General features: G+C 44.5%; 1 protein-coding gene across 4 annotated transcripts in view; it reads right to left on the reverse strand.

The window, feature by feature from the left end:
* Positions 1-26,426, reverse strand: part of ADAMTSL2 (ADAMTS like 2) — a 49,625-nt gene that overhangs the window by 3,841 nt on the left and 19,358 nt on the right. For 3 of the 4 annotated variants that reach the window (XM_027869543.1, XM_027869541.1, XM_027869540.1), the window contains 7 exons: positions 25,757-26,132; positions 13,901-13,998; positions 6,516-6,642; positions 3,732-3,945; positions 1,425-1,580; positions 516-686; positions 234-410 (listed from right to left, as the gene is read on the reverse strand). In XM_027869543.1, coding sequence (XP_027725344.1) covers positions 234-410; positions 516-686; positions 1,425-1,580; positions 3,732-3,945; positions 6,516-6,642; positions 13,901-13,998; positions 25,757-26,132 — 1,319 coding nt within the window. The remainder of the gene's footprint in view (positions 1-233; positions 411-515; positions 687-1,424; positions 1,581-3,731; positions 3,946-6,515; positions 6,643-13,900; positions 13,999-25,756; positions 26,133-26,426) is intronic. The other variant, XM_027869542.1, reaches the window with a different exon arrangement.

Raw genomic sequence — 26,426 nt, forward strand, 5'->3', positions numbered from 1 at the left:
GCGTCAAGAGATGTGGGTTCAAATCCCAACTTATGTTTACTCAGAGATGTAGTTAAGAGTAATTTGATCCCGGGGACCATCTCTGTGTCTTCCAATTCCTTGGCAGAGAGACCCTTGATCATGGACATCAGTGGGAGAGCCTGAAGATGCCGCAACACCTGCCCTTGACCTGTTTCTTGAGCAGGCCCCGGTAGAGCCCTTCACATGACCGGCAGGAGACCCTAGACTCTCACCTCAGACCACGGTGTGGTGTACCACTTGAAGCATGGCCTCTCAAAGCAGGTACTCTCTTCTGTGGGCTTTTTGGTGATGTCACAGTCAGAGGGGCCCCTCGTCTTCAGTTTTCCATTAGCCAACTCCAGACACAGCACAATCCTCTTCTTCACCCCACGCCCACAAGTGGTATTGCACTGGGAAGGAGAGGCAAACAGACAGAAGGTCAGCCCTGGTGAAGATGAGGAAGGAGCTTTGGGGTCACGTTCCAGCTGGCTTCCCATGGTAGCAAGGTCACTCACCCGCTCCCAGTCCTGAGCCAACCAATGAGCAGGGCAGTTCTTGTCCCCACAAGGGTGGATGGCCAAGGGTTTGGCTTCCATGTTACACTGGGACTCCGGCACGACCCGCCCATCACTGGTCTTGCAGTAGACATGTCGGATCATCCTTCCCTGGCCACAGCTTCCACTGCACTGCAAGGGGAGGGGGAGGGGGAGAGAAAGAGGAAATGGGAGAGGGAAGAAAAGCAGAGACAGAGAGAGAAGAGGAGAGAGAGAGAAAGAAGAGAAGAGAAGAGGAAAGACAGAGAGAAGAGAAGAGAGAGAGAAGAGAAGAGAAAGAGGGAAAGAGAGAGAGAGAGGAGAGAGAAAGAGGAGGAAATTTGAAGAGGGCAGGAAAAAAACAAGGCAGCAAGACAATCAGGAGACAAGAGACAGAAAGAGATAAATAGGGGAAGAAAAGATGTCAGAAAGGAAGTGTGGAAAGGGGAGGGAGGTAGAGAGATAAGGGGAAGAATGGAGAGGGAAAGAGGAATGAGGTAGTGGTATAAAAGGAAGGGGAGAAGAAAAGAAGAGATATGGAGAGAGAAAACACCCTGCATTAGAAGGTTTCAAATCATAAAAACCTGGGGAAGGAAGGGAATTTGAAGCCCAAGTGGGTGACTGCTTAGCCATCATTGTCCTTGGTTCCCTCCCAAAGAACAAGGTGCTTCAGGCCTCAGGTGAAGGGAGTTACCATGGTGACAGATTATTTTTAGAGAATGCCAGAATCCAAAAAGATGGCACAAAGGCCCAGGAGTCACCAATCACCATAGGGTTCTTTTCCAAACTCACCTTTCCTCCCCTCTCACTCCCTGTGCCTAGCCCAGAGAGATACCTATCCTCTGGTCTGTTCCTTGTATGTGGTGCCTTAGGAGAAGGGGAGCCACTCACCGGTCCCCAGTCTGAGACGGTCCATTGTCGGTCACAGGGAGGGCCTGTGCAGTTCTTCTCTGCCACAGGCCTGGTGTTGGCATCACAAAGCTTCTCATCCTCAGAGCATCGGATGTCCCGGGTCACCACACTCCTCTCCCCACACCTGGCCGCACACTGAAGACCAGGGGACAGGCAAAGAACAGAGGGGTCACTAAGTCAGCATCCAGCAACTTTTTCCCAAACCAAAAGCATTTCCAGAAGACCTGGAAACAGAACGGGCCTCATTCATAGATATAATTTGAGGAACACTGGGAAGGACCCCACCACCCCAGTTCAAATATCTCTGATGTCTGAATTCTGCCATTAGTGATTCATTCCTTTGGGTCAAGTATTTCCCTTTTCATGAGCTTTAAAAAATGTAAATACCCCTGGGAGGCAGCAAGGTAGCCTAATAACCTAATATCCTTAGAATAAATCCCTTACTTTTCTCTCAGTCATGAGAGACCCTTAAATATAAAGACTCTGGATGTCTCTATCCAGGGGATAAAGTGGAGAGGGTTGGGTAGATGAGAGTGCCAAAAGGGAGTCTGGCTGCTAACTTCATTGACTTTCCAATTTTGCTGTGTCCCAGCCCTACCCTGGGGCAGCTTGTTGGTGCAGTGGATAGAGCACCTGGCCTGGAATCAAAAAGATCTGAGTTCAAATGTGACCTCAGATACTTGCTAGCTGTGTGACCCTGGGCAAGTCCCATAATCCCTATCTGCCTCAGTTCCTCATCTGTAAAATGAGGACACAATGGAGAAGGAAATGGTGAACCATTCCAGAATCTTTGCCATGGGCAAAAGTTCATGTGATGACGTAGAGTCAGACACAACTAATGACTGAACAATAACCCTACTATCTTTTCTTGTGTCTAAGACAATAACCTTGGACCCATTTTTCCAGAGAGTGCTCTCTGCTCCTGGGAATCTCCACACCCCTTTGTGTGCACCTCACTTTTGCACTTTTGTCCCTCCCATCTTTCATGGTTGTTTTTTGCATCTACGCCTTACCCGCTTTACAGGACTGTAAGCTCCCCGAGGACAAGAACCATGTCTTAGGCATATTTGTATCTCTCTGGTCCTGAGAACAGGGCCCAGATCAGTAATTGTTTATTAAGCAATTGAGAGACTGAGCACCCCAAATGGGTGGGTAGTTCCGCCCATCTTCCCAGTGGGTCTGCATGAAAAATGGCCATTGACTGCTGTGCTGAACATGCCGTCTTTCACACGCGAAGCCTTCCCTCAGGAGGCCGTGCCCTTTCAGCCAAGAGTAGGGGTGGGATCGTACATACCAAGTGACCAAACTAGGCTTTCTGGCTTCCCAGGAGACTGAGCAACCACAGCAGCTGAACAATTTCCTAAGCCATGAGCCCATTCATCTCAAACCAGAGTCCAAGTGGCCAAACTTCAGGAAAACAGAAGAATTTGGATAGCCATAATGGGAACACTGGTCCCAGTGTTCAGGGTGCGAAGCTCTCCACAGAACTGGCTGGATCTATTCCTGGGAGGCTGGGCTACCAAGCAGAGTACCAGGACGTTCGGGCCATAAGAGATCCCTTCCCCCAAACAGAACACAATAATCTCCCCTGGGACACTGGCTCCTTGAAGAATCCCTACCCAGCACTCAAATCCTGAGCTCTGCAGCAAAACTGACTCCCTCAGAGCTGGTCCCTTTGTCAGGCTTAAGTACACAACATTCAGGAAGGGAAAATTGGGGCGGGGAGGGGGGGAAAGGAAGAATTGTCTAATAACCAGAACTGTTCGAAATAGAATGTGTTGTCAAGCAAGCTAGGGAGCACCCTGTCAATGGATTTATTCAACAGAAGCTATCAGAGATTTGATGGCCTCTAAGGTCTTTTCCAACTGTGTCATTCTGCGATTTTGTGGTTATTTTGTTGTTTAGTTGTTTTTCAGTCATGTCTGATTCTTCGTGACCCTATTTGGGGTTTTCTTGCCAAAGATACTGGAGTAGTCTACCATTTCATTCTCTAGTTCATTTTACAGATGAGGAAACTGAGGCAAACAGGGTTCAGTGACTTGCCTAGGGTCACACAGCTAGTGTCTGAAAGATTTGAACTCAGGAAGACTCGCCAAGCCCAGTGCACTGCTCTATCCAGTGTGCCACCTAGCTGCCCTACTAAGGTTATAGGTCCACATATTCCAAAAACATGCTAATTACAGTGGCATTCAAGGGCACACACAATCTCTCTCTTTCTCTCTCTCTCTCTCACACACACACACCCACCCACCCCCCCCCACACACACACACGTACTTTGTCCTTACCTCTGACCATTCTGACATCTCCCACTGGGGCCCACACGCTGGGTTCGTACACGTCTTGCGCTCATCGGGCCGGGTGATCTCTGCTGACTCACACAAGTCACTGTACACAGAGCTGTCAAAGCCAGGTGAAATCATCTTCCAGCAACGAACAATGCGGAACTGATAACCTTCCCCACAGGTTCGAGAACACTCACTCCAGCTACTGGTCTCCCACCTGCACAGCAGAAAGAAAGGAATGAGCAAGGATTACACTGGTTCTGCTTGGCCAAAGAGGGCAGATTCAGAGAAGTGGGAGGAAGTAGCAAAATTAGACTTGATCAAAGGACCATATTCCTGATAAGCAATGTTCTCCAAAAAGTGGAATAGGATAGTAGACCAAGGTCACACTAGATTCCTCTTTGCTATTTTGTCAGAGATTTATGTTCAAGTAGAGATAACCTCTGAGGTGCCAACTTGGAGAATCTGTGATTCTTTGAAGGATCTTTAGATGCAGGATTAAATAAGGTGAGCCTGAGAAGCAGTTGGCCTGTTCTAGTACTGCTCCCAGATTCCCAGGTGGTGGTGATTGTTCTTTGTCCATTTTCAAAGAAGATTAATGACATCACAGAGTGCTGTCTTGACTTGTTGCGTGACTTGGATTTAAGTGAGGCAGAGTTGCACAAAGTCATCAGCCTCACTCTCTTCCAGAATCATCAAAGTCCAGTGGTAGGACAAACATAAAGACAACTGATGATGGTCTGGGATACAGTGGATGACCTTGGAGTCGTGGATGTCTGACCAAGCTCTAAGCCTCCACAGCACCTGCTTCAGCCCCCTTCACGGCTGTTGGAACAAATTGTTCTCATCTGCCCATTCCACGAGGGAAGCTTTCACATGCTTGGGGTAGCCAACCCCCTAACTCAATGGTTTGAGACCCATCAGTTACCCTTAACCTCATTTAGTTTGTCTGCCAAGATGGTTTACCATGGTGTGACTACTGCACAAGCTACAGCTTCTTAGAGTCACAGGAGAGAGCTGGATGACAGGTGGACACCAAAGGTGAATAAGCAGCCCTGAAAAGTGCTCAGCGAGCCCTCACACTAGAGGTGCTAGTCTTGCTTGAACACCCCATATGCCCCCGATGGTATGGTGGTACAGTGGATAGAATGTTGAATCTGGAGTCAAGAAGACCAGAGTTTGAAGCCTCAGACACTTGCTAACTGTGTGACCCTGGGCAAGTCACTTAACCTCTGCCTGCTTCAGTTTCCTCAACTGTGAAATGGGGATCACACATAGCACCTACCTCCCAGAGTTCTTGTGAAGATCAAATGAGACCATTTGACCCAATAAGACTTAGCACAGTGCCTGGCACATAGTAGGAACTTAATAAATCCTTCTTCTGGCCTCAGAGGACCTGGGTTTAAATTCTGATGGTCACTTTTATGACCTCTCTGGGCCTCAGATTTCTCATCTGTAAAATGAGAGGCTAGACTAAGATGACCTTTCAGGTCCTTTTGACCTCTAGAGCTATGAACCTACAAAGCGTCAAAGTTAAATGGCTAGAATTTCTGCTACTGGGGCAAGGGAGCAAATATTCTTTGGAATAATGGAGTTCTAAGGCTAGCTAGGCCTCAGGACAGGGCATCCAGCCTAGTCAACCGCTGTTCCAGTCCCTGAGAGCGCAGAGAGGGCAGGCACTTTCCCCTGCCAAGCAACCCTATTGACCCCACTTTGGGAAAGTCCTTGCTCTACACTCAGAAATGGGGATGCCCTGTCCTCTGTGACCTCCCCGCCAGCCCCTCTGTCTCAACTGCCTGTGCTTCGGTCCTGACCACATGTCCCAGCAGAAACAAGAGGCTGTTAAGAGCCTACAAAGGGGCTTGGAAATGCCTGATGCTCCACCGGGAGCTCTCTGCCCATCTTACCCTTTCCCCTTTGACAAATGAGGGTGGCCTACTCCCCTCTGGCATTTCTTAGACATTTATAGGCACATTCTTCTCTGATTAGTCTTTGGGGAGAAGAGGTTAATTGAGGTTCAGCCTGCTTTGGGGAGGAGAGAGGGTTCTACTTTGGGCAAAGAGGAGGCCTGGAAGAGTTGGGGGAAAAGAATGGGAAGGAGGTGAATTTGGCTGTACAGTCAGTAATGCTTGATTTACACACACATGCGCACGCATGCATGCACACACAAAAAATACCAAAATCCTAATACAACAAGCTTGGCTATGTTGGGACAAAGAGCCTCACCTCATCATCACTGGAACAAAGAGAGCTAACTGGCTGGGAATCTTTCGTAGGGTCAGAACTGTAAGCAATGTAGGACAAGTAGAGCTGGCTTAGATGCACAGGGATAATTTCCAATAGCTTATTAAAAAAAAAATTCAAAGCAAGTGAAATGGAGAAAAGAGCCCATACTATAGATTGATCTCAAATCCCTGGAATTCACATGTAAAGTGGAATTAGAAAACACTACACACACACACACACACACACACACACACACACACACACACACACAAACCACCACCACCACTACTACCTACATCCTCCAATTCCCAAGAAAGCAATGTCAGCAGTTCTGTTCAGGAAATAGAATTTAAGTGGCCTTTGCTCGCTCACCTCATTCCCTACAACAGCATGGAGGCAGTGGCCCCACTCTGTCCTCCCCAGGAATCCCTCACATCTCCTGTAAGCGAGAGCCCACACAGGTTCGTCTGACTGCATCTCCCTCAAGAGAAGATTTTAATCCTGAAGCCCGTGAGCTCTGGCCACAGAGGAGATCGTGGAGAGAAGTGCTGGAGACATTACCTTGGCTGGCATTCCCTCCCAGCACAGAACTCGTGGACAGGCTCCGGGCGGGTCAGGGCATCGCAGTAACTGTCATCGACCTCAATCCCATCATAACGGACACACATGGCATACGTTGACATGACCCCTGGTTTCAAGGCAGAGGAAAACAAGTGCATTGGGACTTTGAAAAACCTGTTTCTTCCTGACATGCTCAGTGGGTCGGAACGTGGTTCAAGCAAACAGGATCCTGGAGGTGCTGCTCGTCACAAATCTGCCAAGCCAGTGGCTCAAAATCCAGGTGGCATCTAGAGCCATTTTCCTGGGTTGTTGCATTAAGCAATGTTGACCAACCAGTTTGCTGAGTCTATCGCACAAATAGATTGGGAAACTCAGAGACTAGATTTGGACCTGGAAAGGGCCTTAGGGATCATCTAACCCAACTCCCTCACTTTATAAGATGAGGAAAGTAAGGCCCAGAAAGGTCAAATAGCTTGTCCAAACTCACATACATAGTAAGTAGCAAAGCCAGAATTTGAGTCCAGGTCATCTAACTCCAAATTCTTTCTACCACAGAAGGCTGCTTCCTACTCACCAGTTCCCTTTTCCAGCACCCTCTCCATCGGTACGCTACAGTTTACTGTAAACTCAAGCCCAGCAACTCTCCTCCCAGGCAAAACTGGACTTCTACCACCAAGTCAAAAAAGATCAAAGACTGAGATTTAAAGATCCTCCAGAGGAGGGAGCATGAGGGCTATGGAGGTTGCCTCTATCCTCTCCATTTCCCTCCAGGTCCATCTGAGACAGAGAAAGGTCAGCTCTTTCAGAGAGTTGCAGGAATTGGTAGTACATAACAGAACCCTCCACCATCTCTGTCTTGGTGGGTTCCAAGAGCTTCTTGCCATGGGACAATGGCCTAATACCCCAGTGCAAGGTGGGAATACCCTCCCTGAGAGCAGACAGAAACTATCCTTAAGGGAAGGCCAGGTCATGGATTCCAGGGCCTCAGGCCAACCTCCTCTCCCTGGGAAGAGACAAACAAGACAAGCTACCCCATCTCCCAGGTCCTTGGGCACGTGTTCTCTTGTCCCCTGAGGGATCACCTTCCCTCACCCTCCATGGAAAACGTGTTGGGAACTACTTTCCAGAGGAGGTGTAAGCACAGTATCTGCTCTCCTTTGCCTGTCTCCTAGAAGAATTTCTGCCCTGAGGCCAAAGGGAAGCTGCTCAGGGTGATGGGCAGAGTCAGAGACCAGGATGATTAATGAGCTAGTTGACTCTAGACAGGGTACAAGGGCCAGAGTAGGAGTCTATTGGGGTCTTTTTTCCACTCTATGAACTAGGATTCATCTGAACCAGAGAATGTCAGAGCTACAAGGAACCTTAGAGACCTCCTACTGCAACTCCCCCAATTTGCAGATGAGAAAAGTGAGGATCAGAGAAGGGGAGTAATTGAATGCACAAGGTCGCAAAGCAAGTTAATGATAGTCAGAATTAGAACTCAGGTCCTACCTCCTAATTCCTAATCCAGAGCTCTTTCCCCTAGTCCATGCAGCTTCTCAACAGTTATGAACAATGTGCCTCAATTTTCCTGTCTGCATATTGAAGATGCTAATACTCAGAGACTTTTATGGGTCAAAAAAGCACAAGATTCAGATTTCACTCAACTCCCACCAGCCAAAGTTGCATTCCTGAGAGACTGGAGGTACAAAATGCCATTGAACTTCACCTTCACCCCTATCCCTTGATGTTCCTCTCAGAGCCCTATGAGGAAGAGTAAGGCCCTGGACAGAGTCTAGACTGCCAGTCAAGCATGGGACCAAATGAAAAGTGGGCCATTGTCATGCCCTCTTCCCACATTTCTTCTGAGGAAGGACAGCAGAGACTTGAATAAGGAGACTAGAATGGGTCGGGGGTGGGAGGGGAAGGATGGATGAATGTTCCTCAGGGAGGTGGAGTTGAAAAGGTGTATTTGGAGGGAGACTCCTTCGCCTATTCCCCACCCCCAACCCCCAGGCTAGGCGCCCAGAGTTGTCCTGCCTTAAAGTTAGGACAATTGCTGTGAACATAATAAAATTCATTCAGATCTAAACATGAAATGGTTGAATTTCTAGCTACCAGGCCAGACTAATGTTTCCTGGGTCTCTTTGGATGGGAAAATCTTCCCTAGCTATAATATTTATTATGTATTTAATGATTTTTATTAATAAATATTTATTTAATAAATATTTATTAGTCTTAGGGAGAACATTGAATTTTTAAACCCCAATGAGAAATCCTAAATGGTAAAAGTGATTTTGAAAATGACACTGACTTCTCTGAATACCAGCAATTGGAGGAGGTAGAATTAACACTGGATGAAAGGTAAGAGATAAGTAGGGCAGGACTTGGTCTATTGGAAAGAACATTTTTTTTGTCCAGAAACCTGGCTTTGAGTTCTGGCCCTGTCAGTCACTGACTCACTGTCAAAGACCCTGGCGCCTTTCTCTTTCTCTCTCTCTCTGGGCTTCAGTTTCTCTCTTTTGCAAAAACAAGAGGGTCAAGCCGCGATGATCTCTCAGTTCCCTTTCAGTTCTAACGCTCTGACCTGGGATGCTGTGAAAGGACTTTAATCCCTTCTTGGGTTACCTATAACACATCCCTGGCCTGGCTGCCAGCCTCAGCTTCCCAATTAGCCTGTCCAATCCTAGAAATCAGGGATCTCATTTACTTCTCTTGTCCCTGTCTCCCAACACCACCTAGCACTTTGCTGGGCTTAAAGCGGGGAATTAGACTGAAATGAATTGACCCCTAAAAGAGAGAGAGTTATATAGTCAGGTTAGTATGAATATTGAGGAGAAAGGGGTGATGTTTTCTGCTTGGGGGTATAGGGGAAAACAGGTGAAGGATTGGTTTTTCAAGGCTACCTTCTCAGAACATAGAATGTCAGAGTTGGAGGAACATGAAATGTTAGAATGTAGAATATCAGCACTAGAACATGGAAAGTTAGAGGTAGGAGGGACTATAGAGTATAGGCTCTTAGGGCTGAAAGGGACCTTAGAACCTGGAATGTCAGAGCTGGAAGAGACCTTAAACATGGAATATTAGAATATAGAATATCAATGCTAGAAGGGACCTTGAGCATGGAACATTGGGACTGGGAGAGACTACAGAATATAGAATGTCAGAGCTGAATGGAACCTTAGAACATGGAATGTCAGAGCTGGAAGGGACACCAAACACAGACTGTTAGGGCTCAATGGGACATTGAGTATGGAATTGTCAAAGCTGGAAGGGACTTTGAAAATGGAATATAAAAACACAAGACATAGAATGTCAACCTGGCAGGGACCTTAGAATATAGAATGTTAGCCCTGGAAAGGACCTTAAACATGGAATGTAAAAACATAGACTATAGAATATCAGAGCTGGATGGGACTTTCAAAACCATCTAGTTCAATTCTCCCATGTTACAAATGAGGCCCAGCAAGGGAGTGGAGAAGGGGAATGAGGTGTTGGTAAGGGGATACAACACAAATAATTATGATGTGCTATAACTACACCATAAGTGCATACAAAAGATGCAAACTAATTTCAACATGAGGAAAAAGCCATTACTAGCTGGAGACCTCATGGAGATCTCCTTGGAGAAAACTGACTGTGAATTGGGCTTTAAACGATGGCTAGGAATTAAAGAGGCTGAAGGAGTTATGAGCACAGGGACTAGAAACGGCCATGACCTTGTTATGAAGTAGAAAGAACCCTGGGACCTGGAGTCCAAGGGCCTGGCTTAGACGACCAGCTCTTATTGGCTCCAACCGGACTTTGTACAAGCTCTTTCACCTGCATCTCAGATCTCTCATCTGTAAAATGGAGGGGATGGTATAGATGATCTCTAAGGTTAAATGGTATTGAAGCTAAGATTCAATGACTGAACATGGTTCTTGTGAGGACGCCAATTTCCCCACCAATCAAAGGCACTCAACTTGGCTCTCCCTAATCACAACATCCTCTGATATCCCACTGCATCTGTGATCTTATCGATGTGAGTATTCTCCCCAACAATGCAGACTACCACCAATCCAAATATACTCTACTGCAACATACATTGGGAAAAGAAAACAATCGTACCCTCACACCACCACCCTCTGCTGCCATCTCCTAAAACCTCAAGCCAGACACACCAAACTTCCTCAAGAGAGAAGACGTGGACTTTGTTCCCCCCCAGTCTGGCCTCCACCCCCCCAAAAAAAGAAAGCATAGCCAGACAACAGATATTATTTTCTTTCCTGCCAAAATTAGGCTGCATAATCTTCAGCCTTGGAGAGGGGAGTTTTTCCTAAACATTCTGATTGTTTATCAAAATCAGAACTATGTGACTTTGGATTATTCTTTTCAATCCCACAGCCCTCAAGGACTACAGCGCTGACTTCTAAGTCAGTACAGATTCTGAAAGTCCACTAGACCTTCATCAGCTATGAGAATCCCTCTCAAACGTTCTAATGGTGCCATCCATGAGGACATTTCTGGGGGCTAATTCATAAGCAATGAAGAGCCAGATTATTTCCTTTGTCTCACAGAGACAGAACTGAAAGGGAACTCAGGGACTTTCTAGTTCAATCTCTTTGTTTTACAGATAAAGACACTGAAGATCAGAAAAGTACAAGTGACTTGTCTAAGGTCACCGAAGCAGTAATTATCAGAGGTAGAATTTGAACCCATGTCTCCTGACTCCGGAGCCTTTCCACTGTACCACAAATAAACCTTCTTGTTCTTCCTTACGACAACATTCTCCAATAGATGGAGATCTCAACATCGTTGCTGACTCATTGTCAACCCAATCAGATCATTCAGGACTAAAAATACACTTTGAAGCATCTATCATCTATTCAAATAATTAGATCCTTGTCATATATGGATGCAGCCTAAAGATTAGAGGAAGGGGGAGAGATGAGGCTTAAAATAGTTATAACACTTTAAACATTCTAGGACACAAGATCTGAGGGAGCTGTAAGGTAGGAAGGTTAAGGCTGATAGGGCTATAGGTCTTTGTGGATTGCTCTAGGCACAGGGATATATTATCCTTACCACACACATGAGTCTATTAATATACTCTCCTGAAGCAATAGCTTTCCTTCCTAAAATGAGTAGGATGCCAAGATTGCTAAGCCTCCGTCACTTAATGCTTCTGTTTCCTGCTGATTTGTGTATCCTGGCTCTCTTGGCACAACCAGGAGCCCACGGAAGCAGAGAGCCATCTGCTTGTCTAGGGTGCTGTAATGAATTGACCCCAGTCCCCAAATATTACAGTTCTGATGGATAGGCCCTAGTCTGTGTGAGATGAAGTATGCTTTAGACTTTCCCCAGAGCCCTCTCCCATCTACTGTTTCACCTCACCCTTACATCTACTTTTGGGGAGATAATTAGCTGGTACTCTTTCCATGTTACAGACGAGTATGGTCAAAGCCCAGATATATGAAGTAACTTGCATAGTATCCCTCTTCAAATTGATGACAGAGCTGGAACTCTGCAGTCTTCTGACTCTAAGCAAAGGAATTCTTTCCACTTTCCATCTTTCCATCACAAAGCCAACCTCCTTTAAATTTGGTCTCAGAAAGTACTTCTATCTTTATTGCCAGATAGAGTCCTGGAACCTTAGAGCTGGAAGGGACCTTGGAGTTTAGTCCAACTAGCTCATTTTAATGAAAAGGAAACTGAGACCCATGGAGGGGAAGCAACTTCCCCAACCAAGGTCACATAGTAAATTTGGCTTTCTAAGCTAGCTACATAATTCTGTCTACATGGTCAACGAGAGTTAATTTTTACTTAGTATAGAAAGATCAAGTCAAATCTATCAGACATTTGGTGTAGAGCCAAGATCAGAGACATTGTTTCATTTTTAAGGGACTTAAGCTAGCACTGATAGTCATATCATGATAGTCTTCCTTTGGTGTTGACTAGCTTTGGTTGTGGCTAGCTTGCTCAGTAATCAACACACACGCTAATAAGGTAAAGTTTGCGGGCTGACCGTGGGTCAGCTCGCTTCCTCCTTTTTGTGGCCATAGATGGCACAACACCAGGCATGCATTCTGCAAACATCTGTCCCTGCTTCCAATGGGGACTGGGATCCAGAGTCTACTTGGTTTATTTTAACTCATATCCACTATTGGAAAAACGACTCAAAGAAAGTACCCTCATGATGATACTAGGCCACTGTTAAGCTTTAGATTTAGTCTTAACAAAAACTAGAACTCACCTCAGCTCTCTCATCTCTAACTGAAGTTTCTCTTCCCCACAAACCCCAAAAATCTCCAAATATGCAAAAGACTGTCTAGCTCTCCAATCCACCTCTCCCCTAAAAAAAATTTTTTTTAGCAAATATTTTCTGGTTTGTTTTTGCTAGGCAATGGGATTAAGTGACTTGCCCAGGGTCACACAGCTAGTAAGTGTCAAGTGTCTGGTCTGAGACCAGATTTGAACTCAGGTCCTCCTGACTCCAGGGCTGGTATGCTATCCACTTCACCACTTAGCTGGCCCAAATACTTTTCTCAATATCTTACTGTTTTTAAGTATGTTTCTTTCACATCTATCTATACTATGAACTCTCAATTACTCACATGTTCTTTTCCTAAGACAAGTATTTAATCGCAGGGTAGTCTTTTTTCTCATCATCCACCTCCAGGAGTTTCTGAGACACCTCCCCTGCCCTCCAACCCTTTCCTCACATCAGCTTATGTTCAGTCTGGAAAACAAATCCACTTAAATACCACATTTGCCCAATCAAAGTACAATTAGGAATGAAAAACTGTTAAGGGTGAGGAAATGTGTGGCAAAATCAGATCTATGTGACTTTGAATTGTTCTTTTCAATTCTTCATTAGCATAGATAAATCACAACTAGTTTGTGAGCGTACACAGTGGTGTCAAACTCAAGTAAAAATGAATGTCGTATTGTATTTTTGTTTATTTTGTTAAACATTTCCCAATTCCATGTTTACTCTGGTTTTGCCCAGTTTGTGGCCTAGGGGCCAGGGGTTTGATACCTCTAATGGATAGGATCTGATGAACAGGTTAGTTTTCAATAATGTGGTCCCTTCCAACTCCAGGGTTCTACGTGCTACATCTAACATCTTATGTTCAAAGGTCTCTTTCCCTCTCTGATCATTATTATTCTCTATCCTCACTTCTTCAAGATCCCATTCTATTCTAACATTTTATATTCCAGTGCCTCTTCCAGCTAGGATATTTTACCCACTCTCAGACCCCTTTCCAATCTGACATTCTGTGGCACTAGGAGTATTTGACTGTTGATGAGGATGATAATGGAGACGTGAGGGTGAGGGTGACAGTGAGGCAATGATGATGACTCATGCATTGGGATGTGGGCTCATTGGTGGCTGCAAATCAAAACTCATGCATGACAACTACCTGTTGTGCAGGTGGAGCTACAAGGCTCGTGGGAAGAGAGCTTCCACCTGTACATGTCAGCAGGACTCACACCTTGCTTCCTGGACTTGGGCCTGGTCCTAGAAACAAAACCAACCACAGAAATTGACGAGGAAAAACTCCAGCCTGTCCCACAGAACCCTCCAGCTGATTCTGGGGCTTGGATTTGGGCGGTGTGTTGTAGAAAGGGGTTAGTTTGGGCTTGTTTGGGTTTTTTTTTTCAGTGTGTGGTTTTGTTTTATTTTGTTTTGTTTTGTTTTTTAATAACATACCTGTCCTGATTCCGCCCCCCCCCATAGAATCCCCAGTCTGGTTAGAATAAGAGTTACACTCTCTAGAAATAGAGAAAATGGGATAAAAGCATCCACAAGGAGAAACATTTCCAAACTGAACAAAAGTCTGCATATTTGGTTTTTGATGCTGTTTTGTTTCCCAGTTCAAAATCTCAACCTAAATATCCCAGGTATTAAAGGTATAGTATCTCCTTCCTGAAGAAGATGTGAAGAGTCAGGAGTTCAGTGCCCTTTTAGACACTCCGCTCAACTTAGTGCTCCCTACAAAAGTATAAGCTGTGGGAATGTAAGCTTCTCAAACCCTGACTCTTGGCTCTTTTCCTTTTTGCTGAGCTGGGGAGGTAAGCTATAGGTCTTCTGGGTTGCAGAAAAGGCATCCTTAGGCTGAAAACATCTGAGTTCTAGCTGCTTCCCCCTCCTCAGCTGGAGATGTTTAATTGGATGGTGGACACCGGCCACTTGGCCAGCAAAGCCTCATAAAAGTCAGCTGTGAGCACCGCAGCCCCAGCTCTCTGCACTGCCAAGTCTCCTCTTGACTCCCCCGTTCACATTTCAACCCAGGTCTGTATCTACACACACAAACTGGCTTTTTGTACTTCTTTTTTAAAAGGAAAGTACAGATGAATTATAATTATATGGAAGTGGTAGAGTTGGAAGGGACCTTAGAACACAAAATGTTCATGCAAGAAGGGACCTCAGAACATAGAGTATTAAAACATAGTATCTCAGACCTAGAACGAAACTAAAGGACCCCCTTCTAATCCACTAATCCACCCCCTTCATTTTACAGATGGGGAAACTGAGGTCAAGAGAAAGAAAGTGACTTGTTCAAAACCAAATAGCTAGCAGTAGAGTTAGGACCAGATTCACTGCTCTTTTCAATTTTTTGCCTTTATTGCAATGTTCAATCCAACGACTTAGGTTGAAAAGTACCAATTGCTAAGTGTGAGTTCAAACTCAGTCTTTTTTTTTTTAACAACATTGTTAGATTAAATCTAGCCCTACTAGGTGTGTTCATCTCCTTAATCTGGTTTTGAAGTACAAACACAATCTAAAAGTTCAATTTAGAAACTAAATTTGTGTCTTCTACCAATAGCAACAAGCCATTCTTAACTTTTGGGCTTCACTCCCAAATAAGCTAGGATGTTCTGGGAAAGCAGAGGAGGTGTTAGCCAGACCTCAGGGAAAGTTCTTGCCTGAATTACCCCAGGCTCTGCTCATACAAGGGGAAGTATGGTGAGGTATAGTGAGGATCCTATCTAATTGGTCTGAACCAAATAACTTAGGCCTCAAACCCCATTTTAAGGCTTGAACCATATTCTCATCATATATTCCCTTTCCCTTTGAGCCATGAGACATAAGCTAAATGTTGGCTTGGGTTCATGTCAGTTTAATAGGGCCCAGGTTATTAGCAGATTCAATAATAACCAGTATGGTATAATGTAAAGGGCATTGAACCTGGATTCAGAAGACACGGATTCAAGTCCTAATTTTCCTTACATGATTGCTTCGGGAAGGGTAGAAATTACACTACAGGTTTGTGGTAATGAAAGTTCTTTGTGAGCTAAAGTACTACAGAATAGTGTCATTAACCAGTATCGTGTTTAGACAGCTATTGTCAACTAAAGCCATCTGTTGGTTTAAATGGGGAACTCCTGTTCAAATTTCATAAGCCAGTGTGAATAATACTCATCTTCCATTTTCCTGAGGAGTCCCACCCTCATGATAATATGGGGTTTTAATTATCCCTACAAATAGGAGTCATTCCCTATTTAATAGAGGCAGGGGGAGAAGGAAAAGAAGAGAAATGGAAGAGAGAAAAGGAAAAAGAAGAGTATTAAGTAGGAGGGAAAGAGGAAGAGAGATGGGAGAAAAAAGAAAGAGAGAAATGAAAAAAGAGGAGAGAGCAAAAGGAAGCTCATAGGAAAGAGAAGAAAGGAGAGGAGGGGGGAAGAAGAGAATAGGAGAGGTGAAGCAGAAGGAGAGAAAGAATGGAAGAGGAGAGAGGGGGAGGGAAAGAGTGGTAGGACCAACCCACACATTTACAGATAAGGAATCCCAGAGAAGGATTTGACTTGTCCTGGGTCACACAGGTTGCAAGTTGGCAAAAGTGATATTTAAACCCAGGTCCTCTGACTCCATATCAGTACTCTGTCCATTGTACCAAACTGCTTTATTTGAAAAACACATAACTGCATGCAGTGTCTAGAGTTCTGTTTTTCAACAGCAATCCATTTTCTCCCAATCTAGGAGAAATTAAAAGAGCCACACCCCTCCAGAGTAAGGAAATGCTGCCATCTTTGTCTAGTTACATTTTCCTGGTGGTTATGTGTGACTGTACTCAGCCCAGCACAGTGACTAATACTTGATTTTTGGGGGAGGTAAAAAGTGCTATTCAAAACCTGCTCTTGATTTTTCAGAAACAAAAGGTATTTTCATGAGTAACTGCCTACGCATCATTTCACCACATCACACTCCGCATCTTTGGGAAAAAACATCTCATCTATTTGTACAACAATGCCAACAGGTTTCCTTCTTGGAAATCCTCAGAGATACAAACTCGGAAAGAAGCACCCAGGAAAATGAGCTGGTAAGAACCCACTAATCGGGACAGAGCAGCTCAAGGCTGCAACAGACAATGCTGCACCTTGACTGTGATCGTGTCTTCACTGCCAGGCTCAGGATTTGCCAAGAATGTTAAATAGTGATGTTTTAAAATCTTATGTCACAGTACTCGGGCCTGTTGTTCAGCTGTTTCCAGCCCAGTGAGATAGGCAGCTTATGCTATTTCTAGACAGGAGAAGCTCTGAAATGCCCATATCAAAGCATCAACCCAATAAGGGTTTGTTTTGTGGTTTTGTTTTTTGTGATTATTGTTGTTGTTTTTAATTTCCAAGGCTTAAAAAAGGACACCATTTGTTTTAAACGTTTGATTCCAATGGCCCCTCCCTTAACTGTTTGTAGCAGTTACATAGAAGAATGGAAATAGCATTTCTTTTCTTGCTCTTTCTCAACCTCCAAACCTCCGCTCTGACTTTACCTTTCAACTGGGCAGACATAATTTCCTGTGTTTAGAACTAAGGGCAGACGTGGCTATTTTAGCCTACTCACTTTTCAGCTTACTGCACCGGGGGCTTTATCTCTCCCAAACATCTTTGCCTCTGTGCCCGCCTCATCGCCTGATGGTTCCTTGGCCCTAGGGGAAGAGCTCTAAATCTGGCACCACCAGCAAAAACGGGAGACGTTGCCTTTCTCTGAGACTCACCCAGAACAAACAACCTCCTCTCTGCCCCACCACTATATACACATACAAATCAGAGACTCTTTCTGGGTGGCATCCTAAACAAATTACAGAAGTAACCCCAGCTATAGGCCTTAAAGGACCCCAGTAGGAAATGGAGCTTTTTGAGAAAGTAGGGTCACAGGAAGCAACGGATTCAGAGGGAGGATGGCATCAGTTTTACTGAGGTGCTTCCTATGACTTCACGCCCTTCTCTCGCCACCATTCCCCTATATGTAAACTTCCTCAGGACAGAGACAATCTCTCTTTGCATCTCTATTCCCAGAGCTTAACACGGTACCTGACATATAATAACATTTGATAAATGCTTTTCATTCATTCACTCATTCATGCATTCATTCATTCACTCATTCATTCACTCACTCAGAATTGACATGCACGCTCCTGGAAAAAATCTAGACCTGTTTTATAGAATCATCACATTCTTAGAACTCAAAGGGACCTAAAAGATCATTTAATCCAATCCTCTCATAACTTATATGAGGAAATTGAAGCCCAGAGAGGGGAGGGGACTTGGCCAAGGTTACACAGCAAGGTAGGAGTAGGACTGAAACTTAGGTCACTTGATTTCCAAGTCAGTTCCCTTTCCAACATTACCAACCAGGCTGTCTTTCTGGAAGGGGGCTTCAGATTCAATCCTTCGCTACCAAATAGTTACACCTCCACTCTAGAAGGATATGTTAGCATCTCAATTTAAATTAGATAAATAATCTCTAACATCCTGACTATCAGAAAACCACCCTTCTCCAGAATTCCCTTGGACCTGCCTTGGGACTCAGAGGTCATTCTTTGTCCACACCCCCTTCCCAAGTATCTTAGAGCTTGGAGGGTGGTCTTTAAATGAACCAAGGCATTTGGTCCCCTCTTGTCCCGCACTGGCTTATAAATAACTGAGATGTCTTGTCATCTGGAAACATTTAGGCTCTGGACCACATGGAAGAGCAGACATAACTATTATTCTACTTTGTCATCTGAGTACAAACAGCAGTAAGCTATTATGGAACTTCTATCATGTAGGGAGAAAGAGAGAAACAGAGACAAAGAGTGACCAAGAAAGAGAGACAGAGACAAAAAGAGACAGAGACAGAGACAGAGAGACAGGAGCAGGGAGACAGACAAAGAGTTTTCTCTCCATGTTCCTTAGTCTCAGATGGCCTGGTAGAAGAACTGGAGCCAATCAAGGTGTCTCTATCTTGCAAAGCTTAGGCAGGGGAGGGAGGTAGGGTAAGAACAATCTTTTCCCTTTGGGAGAAATTCTCAACCTGGAATTGTCTATTGTTTTGGCTGCCTAATGTCAAGGCAGGGTCTTCTTACTCATCCACCCAAAACACTTGGAGACCATACCAACAAGGTCCCTTCAACCTTCTAGGCCTGAGTTTCCCTAAAGTCCTGAGGTCTGGGAAAAATAGAAAACCTCCCAGAAGAACCATCCCTGTCACCTAATGCTCTGGGGAGTTGAAGAGAAAGAAGACAAATAACTTTCCTGGGAGTTTTGGTCCTGTGGATGTTTCCAGGGGACGGGGGAGTCCCAGCGATGGCCACCACCCAGCCACAGGTCACGCAAGCCACAATTTGGAGACAGCGTCTATCCCACCCTGTCCTGCTGCAGAAGAAAACCTTAGCCACAAATACATCAGAAATACTCTGTGGGAGCAGACTCTGTACTGTTAAGGAGCGATGTGGGGAAGACCGTAGTTTTCTTCCTTTCTATGGAGTCAGAAGTAGGACATGCCCAAACACTCTTCCAAATAGATTTTCTTGATATGGCTGTATCTGTTAACCAGATAAAATTTTCTAAAACTTTTCTGCACCTACAAGTTATTACCAGCCCCTCTTCCATCCTGCTCTCATTCAGCTCTTTGTTCGCTGGGCACCTACTATCCTTGTGACTAGATCTTTTGGTTTGGCTTATTTGTGATAGATATTCAAATTTGGGGTGGTCAAAGACAGCACCAGATTCACAGTATCAGAACTGAATAGGGAGCAGCTAGGTGGCGCAGGGGACAGAGCACCAGCCCTGGAGTCAGGAGGACCTGAGTTCAAATCTGACCTCAGACACTTGACACTTACTAGCTGTGTGACTCTGGGCAAGTCACTTAACCCTGATTGCTTTGCCAAAAAAAGAAAAAAAAAGAACTGGATGGGACCTTAGGGGTCAGCTAGTCCAACCCATGCCTGAATTAGAATCTCCTCTGCAGCATTTCCAATAATCAGGCATCCAGTCTTTGTTAGATTACTAGTGAAGGGCAAAGTGCTACTTCCTGATTTCATTCATCCCAGTTTAGAAGTGCACTAATTATCAGGAAGTTTTTCCTTACCTAAATACCTAAATCTGCCTCTACATTTTCCTTTCATTGCTCCTAGCTCTGTCCTCTGGGACCAAGTCTGGACCCTCTTTCACATTACAGCCTTTCAAATACCAGAAATGGCTATGATTCTGCTCTCCATCTCTCCCCTGCACCCGTGTTCTCTTCTCCAGGTATTAACACACTCTCTCAGTTTCTTCAACTAATCATCACAAATTGGTGGATAGTGCTGTGATAGTGGATAGTCCTATAGTCAGAAAGACGAGTTCAAATCCACTCTCAGACACTTAGCATCAGTGTGACCCTGGGCAAGTCACTTAACCTCTCTCTGCCTCATTTTCATCAACTATAAAATGGGGATAATAAAAGAACCTATCTCACTGTTTCGCAGCACTTAGCATAGTACCGGGTATATTATAGGTGCTTAATAAATGCTCGTATTTATTACTGAAAGAATTCCCCTCCCCTTCACCATCCTGGTTGCCTTCTTTTGGATGTTCTCCAACTTGTCAATGATCTTTTAAGTTCTAATTATGTGTTTTATTTTATTATTTTATTAACCTCTTAAAAGATCTGCAAGGCTACCCAAGTATCCTATAAAAACACAACCGAAAAGAGCCTGGATTGCTCTATTTAGCTCAACTCTGCAAATTCAGGAGAGAGAAGGAATTACATGAGTATCTACAGGCTTAGCACATAGGAAACATTCTCTGTTTGTTGAGTGTCCTCATAACCACCTCTGATGTTCCCACTCTCTCAAAAAACTAAAACAAAAGCAAAACCCCACCAAACCCTGTTACTGCCTTCACAGTCTATCTTCCCACTGATTACAGAATTAGTTCAGTCCAGGGGTCACTATGAATTTTATTACCATCACCATTCCCACACAAACATCCCAAGATAAATGCATTTTCTATCAAGAACAAGGAGCGGTCTGTAACATCATAAGAGGAGGTGAGTCACTACCAAGGAAAACAGCACAGCACATTGTATTAGAAAGCAAAATTGCCCAGATAGAAAGTCAGGGAGCCTCCTTCCCTGCCTCCCCTTGAGCTTTGTGTCAGTTCTGAAAATGGAACTGAATGTGGGAAAAAAAAAAAAAGAGAATGTCAGTAACTTTGTCTTGAAGCTTATTGTCTTGAGAAAGGTCAATCTGTTTGCACTGTGATCTGCAAGGCCCTCAGTGGCCCTTCTGGGAGAATGCCTCAGAGTCAGAGACTGAGACCCTGACATGACTAATCCTCTTAAATATGTAATGATTTAAATGGGCAATGGGGCAGGAAGCAAAATGAGTTGTAATCCTTGCACTCTTCCTTGTATAAAACCCTGAACATCCAATGTTTTGGAGACCGGAAACACTGAGCGAGCACCTGTTTAAAACGCCCAGCATTTAAAGCCCTCTCAATCTGGCTCCCACCCGCCTACCTTTCCAGACTTCTTTCATTTTCCTGTCGGTCTCCCAAGTTGACAACCACAGTACCATCCTCATTTCTTCACTCCCCAGTTGCCAAATCTTGCTGCTTCTATCTCCACAACATCTCTCCCACGGGCCTCCCCCTTTCTCCATGCATACAGCCACCACCCTACGTCACATCCTCATCATCTCTCTCTTGGACTATTGCAATAGGCTGCTATTTCATTGACCCTCATAGGCCTAGACCGAGGCAACTCTGAGCCCATCAAGTCCAAACCCGTTGTTCTACACTCCAAAAAGCTGAGGTTCCAGGAAGGTTAAATGACTTGCCTAAGGTCACACAAGTGGTAAGCATCAGGAACATGATGTGAACATGGGTCCTTTAACTGCAAATCCAGCATTCTTTCCATTGTACCATCCTGCCTTCCTCTGCAAACTATGGAGTCTCCCCACTCCAATCCAACCTCCATCTAGCCACCAAAGCAATTTTCCCAAAGTCCAGGTCTGGCTATTTCATCATTCTACTTAATTACTCCATTTTACCTCTAGAACCTCCCTACTACCTCTAGAACCAAATATAAACTCCTCTGTTTGGCATTCTGGCCCCTTCCTACTTTTCCATTCTTCTTCCACATTCTCTACGGTCCAGCCATCCTGTACTACTTGCCATTACACATACACACACACACATACACACACACACACACACACACACACACACACACACAGACACACACACAGCTCTATCCCCATTTTTGGATGTCCCCCATGCCTAGAAATCCATTTCTTCCTCACCTCGGCTGCTTTGATTAATTGATTGCTTTTAGTCCCTGGGTTCAAGCACAACCTTCTTCTACATGGAGTCTTTCCTGATCCCTCAGCTTCTTTTTGTTGTTGTTTATTGTTGAGTTTTTTCAGTCATGTCTTCGTGACCCCATTTGGGGTTTCCTTGGCAAAGATACTGGAGGGGTTTGCCATTTCCTTCTCCAACTCATTTTACAGATGAGGAAACTGAGGTAAACAGGGTGAAGTGACTTAGCTAGGGTCACACAGCTAGTGAGTATCTGAGCTACCTTGTACTGACTTCATTTTTTACATATTCTATATACACTCATATAATTGCATGTTGTCTCCCTGTTAGAATGTAAGCTCCATGAGGGCAGACACTGTTTAACTTTTGTCTTTGGATGCCTAATACTTAGTACAGTGCCTGACACATGTTGTACTGTTGTTCAGTCATGTCGGACTCTCCGTGACTCCATGAACCATACTGTTCATGGGGTTTTCTGGACAAAGATACTGGAGTGGTTTGCCATTTCCTTCTTCACTGGATTAAGGCAAATAGAGATTAGGTGAATTGCCCCAGATCAAAGCTAATAAGTGTTTGAGGCTGGATTAGAACACAAGTCTTCCTGATTCCAGGCCTAGCACTCTATCCGCTGAGCCACCTGGCTTGCCTCCTAGGCAAACAGATCTTAAGTGACTTGCCCAGCACAGCTAGTAAGTAAGTGTCTGTGGCCAGATTTAAACTCAGGTGCTCCTGACTCCAAGCCCAATGCTCTACCCACTGAGCCATCTAGCTGCCACTTCCTGGCATACGGTAGGTGCCTAATAAATACTTGTCGGTTGATTCTAGTCAAGCTGGTGCACTAGCCCTTCACATGATAAAGCACTCTGTTTCCCATCATTATGCCTTTGTATAGATGGCCTGCCATGTCTGGGTTGTAATTACCTCTTAGAATCCTTCAAATCCTTCAACAACTAAGTTCTACCTCTTAAAGTAAGCCCTTCCTAGTTGCCCTTTTCCCTCTTGGAATTACTTTGCTCATACTTTGGACTTACTAATTTGTATGCATACTCAATAGAAGGTAATCCCCTTCGGTACAGGGATTGTTTTGTCTCTGTCTTTGTCTTTGTTTCCCTAACACCTGGTGTTTAATAAACATGTGTGATTCGCTCTCTAGCATTTCCCCAAATGAAACCAACCTTCATCAGTAGAGTTCACTACTCGCCTGCACTTGACCAAAAATGCAAAATAAAAAGCCACCAAAATCCTCTCTCAAAACTGATACAATATCGGTAGATTGTCACCCAAAACCTATAGTATACCTCAACTACTGGCGTATGCCCATCTTTGCTCATGCTAAACCTGGTGCCAAGAAATATTGTTAAGTCCGGGGCATGACAAGGATCACCTCCTCCTGATCCCCACATCAGAAACAACTCCCCCTCTTGTACACTCCGACAGGAAATCATTCCTCTCTTAAGCACTCGTGGTCTTCTTCAAGAACGAAGAGCTAACAACCACCACCACCACACTCTGCTTTATAAGATAGGTATTTGTAGACGTGCCTTAGATCCCCTAATAGACAATCATCTCGAGGACAGGGACCCTGTCATTTTCCAGCCAAGACAGGAAAGGGCACAGGTACTCCATGATGGTTGAATTTGTTGCATTTGAATTTTCTCCATTAACAGGAATTGATTTGTGCTCACTCATCCATATGCTCTTGCTTAGGCTGTATAAGGCCTTCAGTAAGTCAGTACTTTCATTATTAGATTATCTTCAATTTACCCTATATATAGCCTGTTTGTACATCATTGTTTGCATGTTATTTTACCCTTTAGACTGTGAGTTCCTTGAGGATAGGGACTGGGTTTTGCCCTTTTTTTTGTATCCCAATTACTTAGCACACAGTAGGCGCTAAATAAATGTTTGTTGATGACTTGGACCTCAATATGAATACCTGCTATTAGTACCCTCAGCTAAACCATCTTTGTCCTGATGCCTGGTTCATCAAAGTACACTAGTTCCAGCCTGTCCAGACCCCAAGAACCAAGCATAGGAATTAATTATAACTAGAATGTATATAGTACTTGAAGGTTTGGGAAGCACTTTATACATATCTCATCTGATCCTCGCAATTACCCTGGGAGATAGGTGCCATTATTACTCCCATTTTACAGATAAAGAAACTGAGGCAGACGATGGCTAAATGACTCCCCCAGGATTGCATAGCTAGTATGTGAGGCCTGACTTAAATTGAAGTTTTCTAGACCCAGTACTGCATTCTATCCACTGTACCACCTAGCTGCCTAAAATTGGAATTGTTGTGAATCACCCAGGCAGAGTCCAGGGAGGTCACCAAACCCAATCTGTCTAGTGCTGCTGGGTTCCCTGTTTCTGACCTAAACTTTCTTCTGGCCTCACAGTCTCCTGCTGTAATTCTGATGGACCATAAGAGTAATGCTGCTCAGCTATAGACAGTTGTTTCCCTGGAGAAAGGGTGGAATAGATGAAAAGTTGCAGAGATACAGATTTTGGCTTAAACAAAGAGAAACTTTCTAGTAATCAGAACTATATAAAAGTGAAGTGGGCTGCCTTAGGAGGCTATAAGTTTCACTTCCTTGGAGTTCTACAAATGGAACCGTAATGTCCTCTGGTCAGAAATGTTATAGAAAATATTCCTGTGCAAACACAGGCCACTACTCTAAGATACTTCTTAAGTCTCTTCTAGCTAATTATTATTGTTGTTATCATAACATTTCTATAGCACTTGTTATGTGCCAGGCACTGTGCTAAGAGCTTTACAGATCTTATCTCATTTGATCCTCACAACAACCTTGCAAGATAGGAGCTTTTATTATTCCTATTCTGGTCAGTTGAGGAAACTGAGGCAAACAAAGATTAAGGGACTTGCCCAAGTTCACACAGTTAATATCTGAGGCCAGATTTAAACTCAGTTCTTCCTGACACCTGGCCCAGTCTTCTATCTACTGTGCCATGTGGCTGCCTCTAAAAAGCTCTGAGAATTCTGTGATCCTGAGCAACTCTGTGATTTTATGGGATAGGAGTTTGGTGGCACCCTGGAACAACACCTGGAAAATCTGCTTCGTATCCTTTGTCAAGGTTGACTAGAGTTAGATGCCACAAAACAAGACCACTCACTCCTTTACGGTCCCTATTCATGGGGTTAATGGCACAGTGCAAAGGAAGGTAGATTTCGTGCCAAAGGACCTGGTTTCAAATCCTGGCTTTTCTACTTACTATCTGTATGACCTTGGGCAAGTCCCTTAACCTTTCTAGGCTTTAGTTTCCGCATCTGCAAATCAAGGAATCTGGACTTTTTAATCCTATGAATTTCAATCCTAACCTGGAACCTGATGATCATTAGTACTCTGCCCTAACTTACCTAACTCATCAGCACAATAAGGAGGAAAATAAAAATGTTAATTTCTAGACTCTTGATCTTGTGCTAGAAACTAGAGAAAAAGAAGGCATCTTTTTTTAATGCCTTGCTCAATATCCCTTGAATAAGTATAAACAGCTCCGTCTCCCTCAACCTACCCACCTGGTGAACCACTGACACTTCCCTGCCAAATGTGCACCTAGCAAGAATCTTCTGAAGAGGTGGTGGAACCTCAGTCAATGTGAAGAACAGCTTGTGCTCCTCGTCCCCCTGTAGAGCACAGCCTTTAGGTGTCGAAAGACGTAGGACATGGATATGGGAAAAGCTCTCCTACCTTGCTTTGTGTGTCCTGTTTCCTGGTGAACTAGGGAGGGCTGCGCTGGCATTGGAGAATGGTGTCTCTGAGGATGTATTGGCCATCCTATCACTGGTCAGCTCCAAGTAGGTACCATTGAGGATGTAAGCCCCTTCATTCTCCTCATAGTCCAAATAGAGGCTGTCCATGGGGGAGCTCCCTGGGTGATGTGGGTCACCCTGAGCAAAAATGCTGTTCACTGTTACATTCAGGACAAACTCCTTAGAGTCAGAGCTCTTGCCCAAAAGCTGATCAGAGATGGCATTTTCTGAGAGGAACTCGTGGGAGGCAAAGTGGGCATCACCATCTTGATCCTCCTTCTCTTCCATATGAACCACCTGGGTAGTATTTGAATCTGATATTTAAAACAGAAGGGCGGGACAAAATGGAAAGAATATTGAATTAGAAAGTCAAGAAACCCAGCTCTGCCACTGTCTAGCTGTGTGATCTTCAGCAAGGCAAGTCCCCTCTCTGGTCTTCACTTTTCTCATCTGTTAAATAAGGGCACTGAACTAGGGGATTTCTAAGGTCATTTCCAGCTCAAATATTTTGCTTATTCTGGCTATGAATCAAGCCAAAGGGATTTTCATGCCAGCATTAGACATGCACAGACACTATCATGAAGTGAGTGATCTCGGGAAAGTCCAAA

Source organism: Vombatus ursinus, unplaced genomic scaffold, assembly GCF_900497805.2.
Source record: "Vombatus ursinus unplaced genomic scaffold, bare-nosed wombat genome assembly UNPS02014793.1, whole genome shotgun sequence".
NCBI lineage: Eukaryota > Metazoa > Chordata > Mammalia > Diprotodontia > Vombatidae > Vombatus > Vombatus ursinus.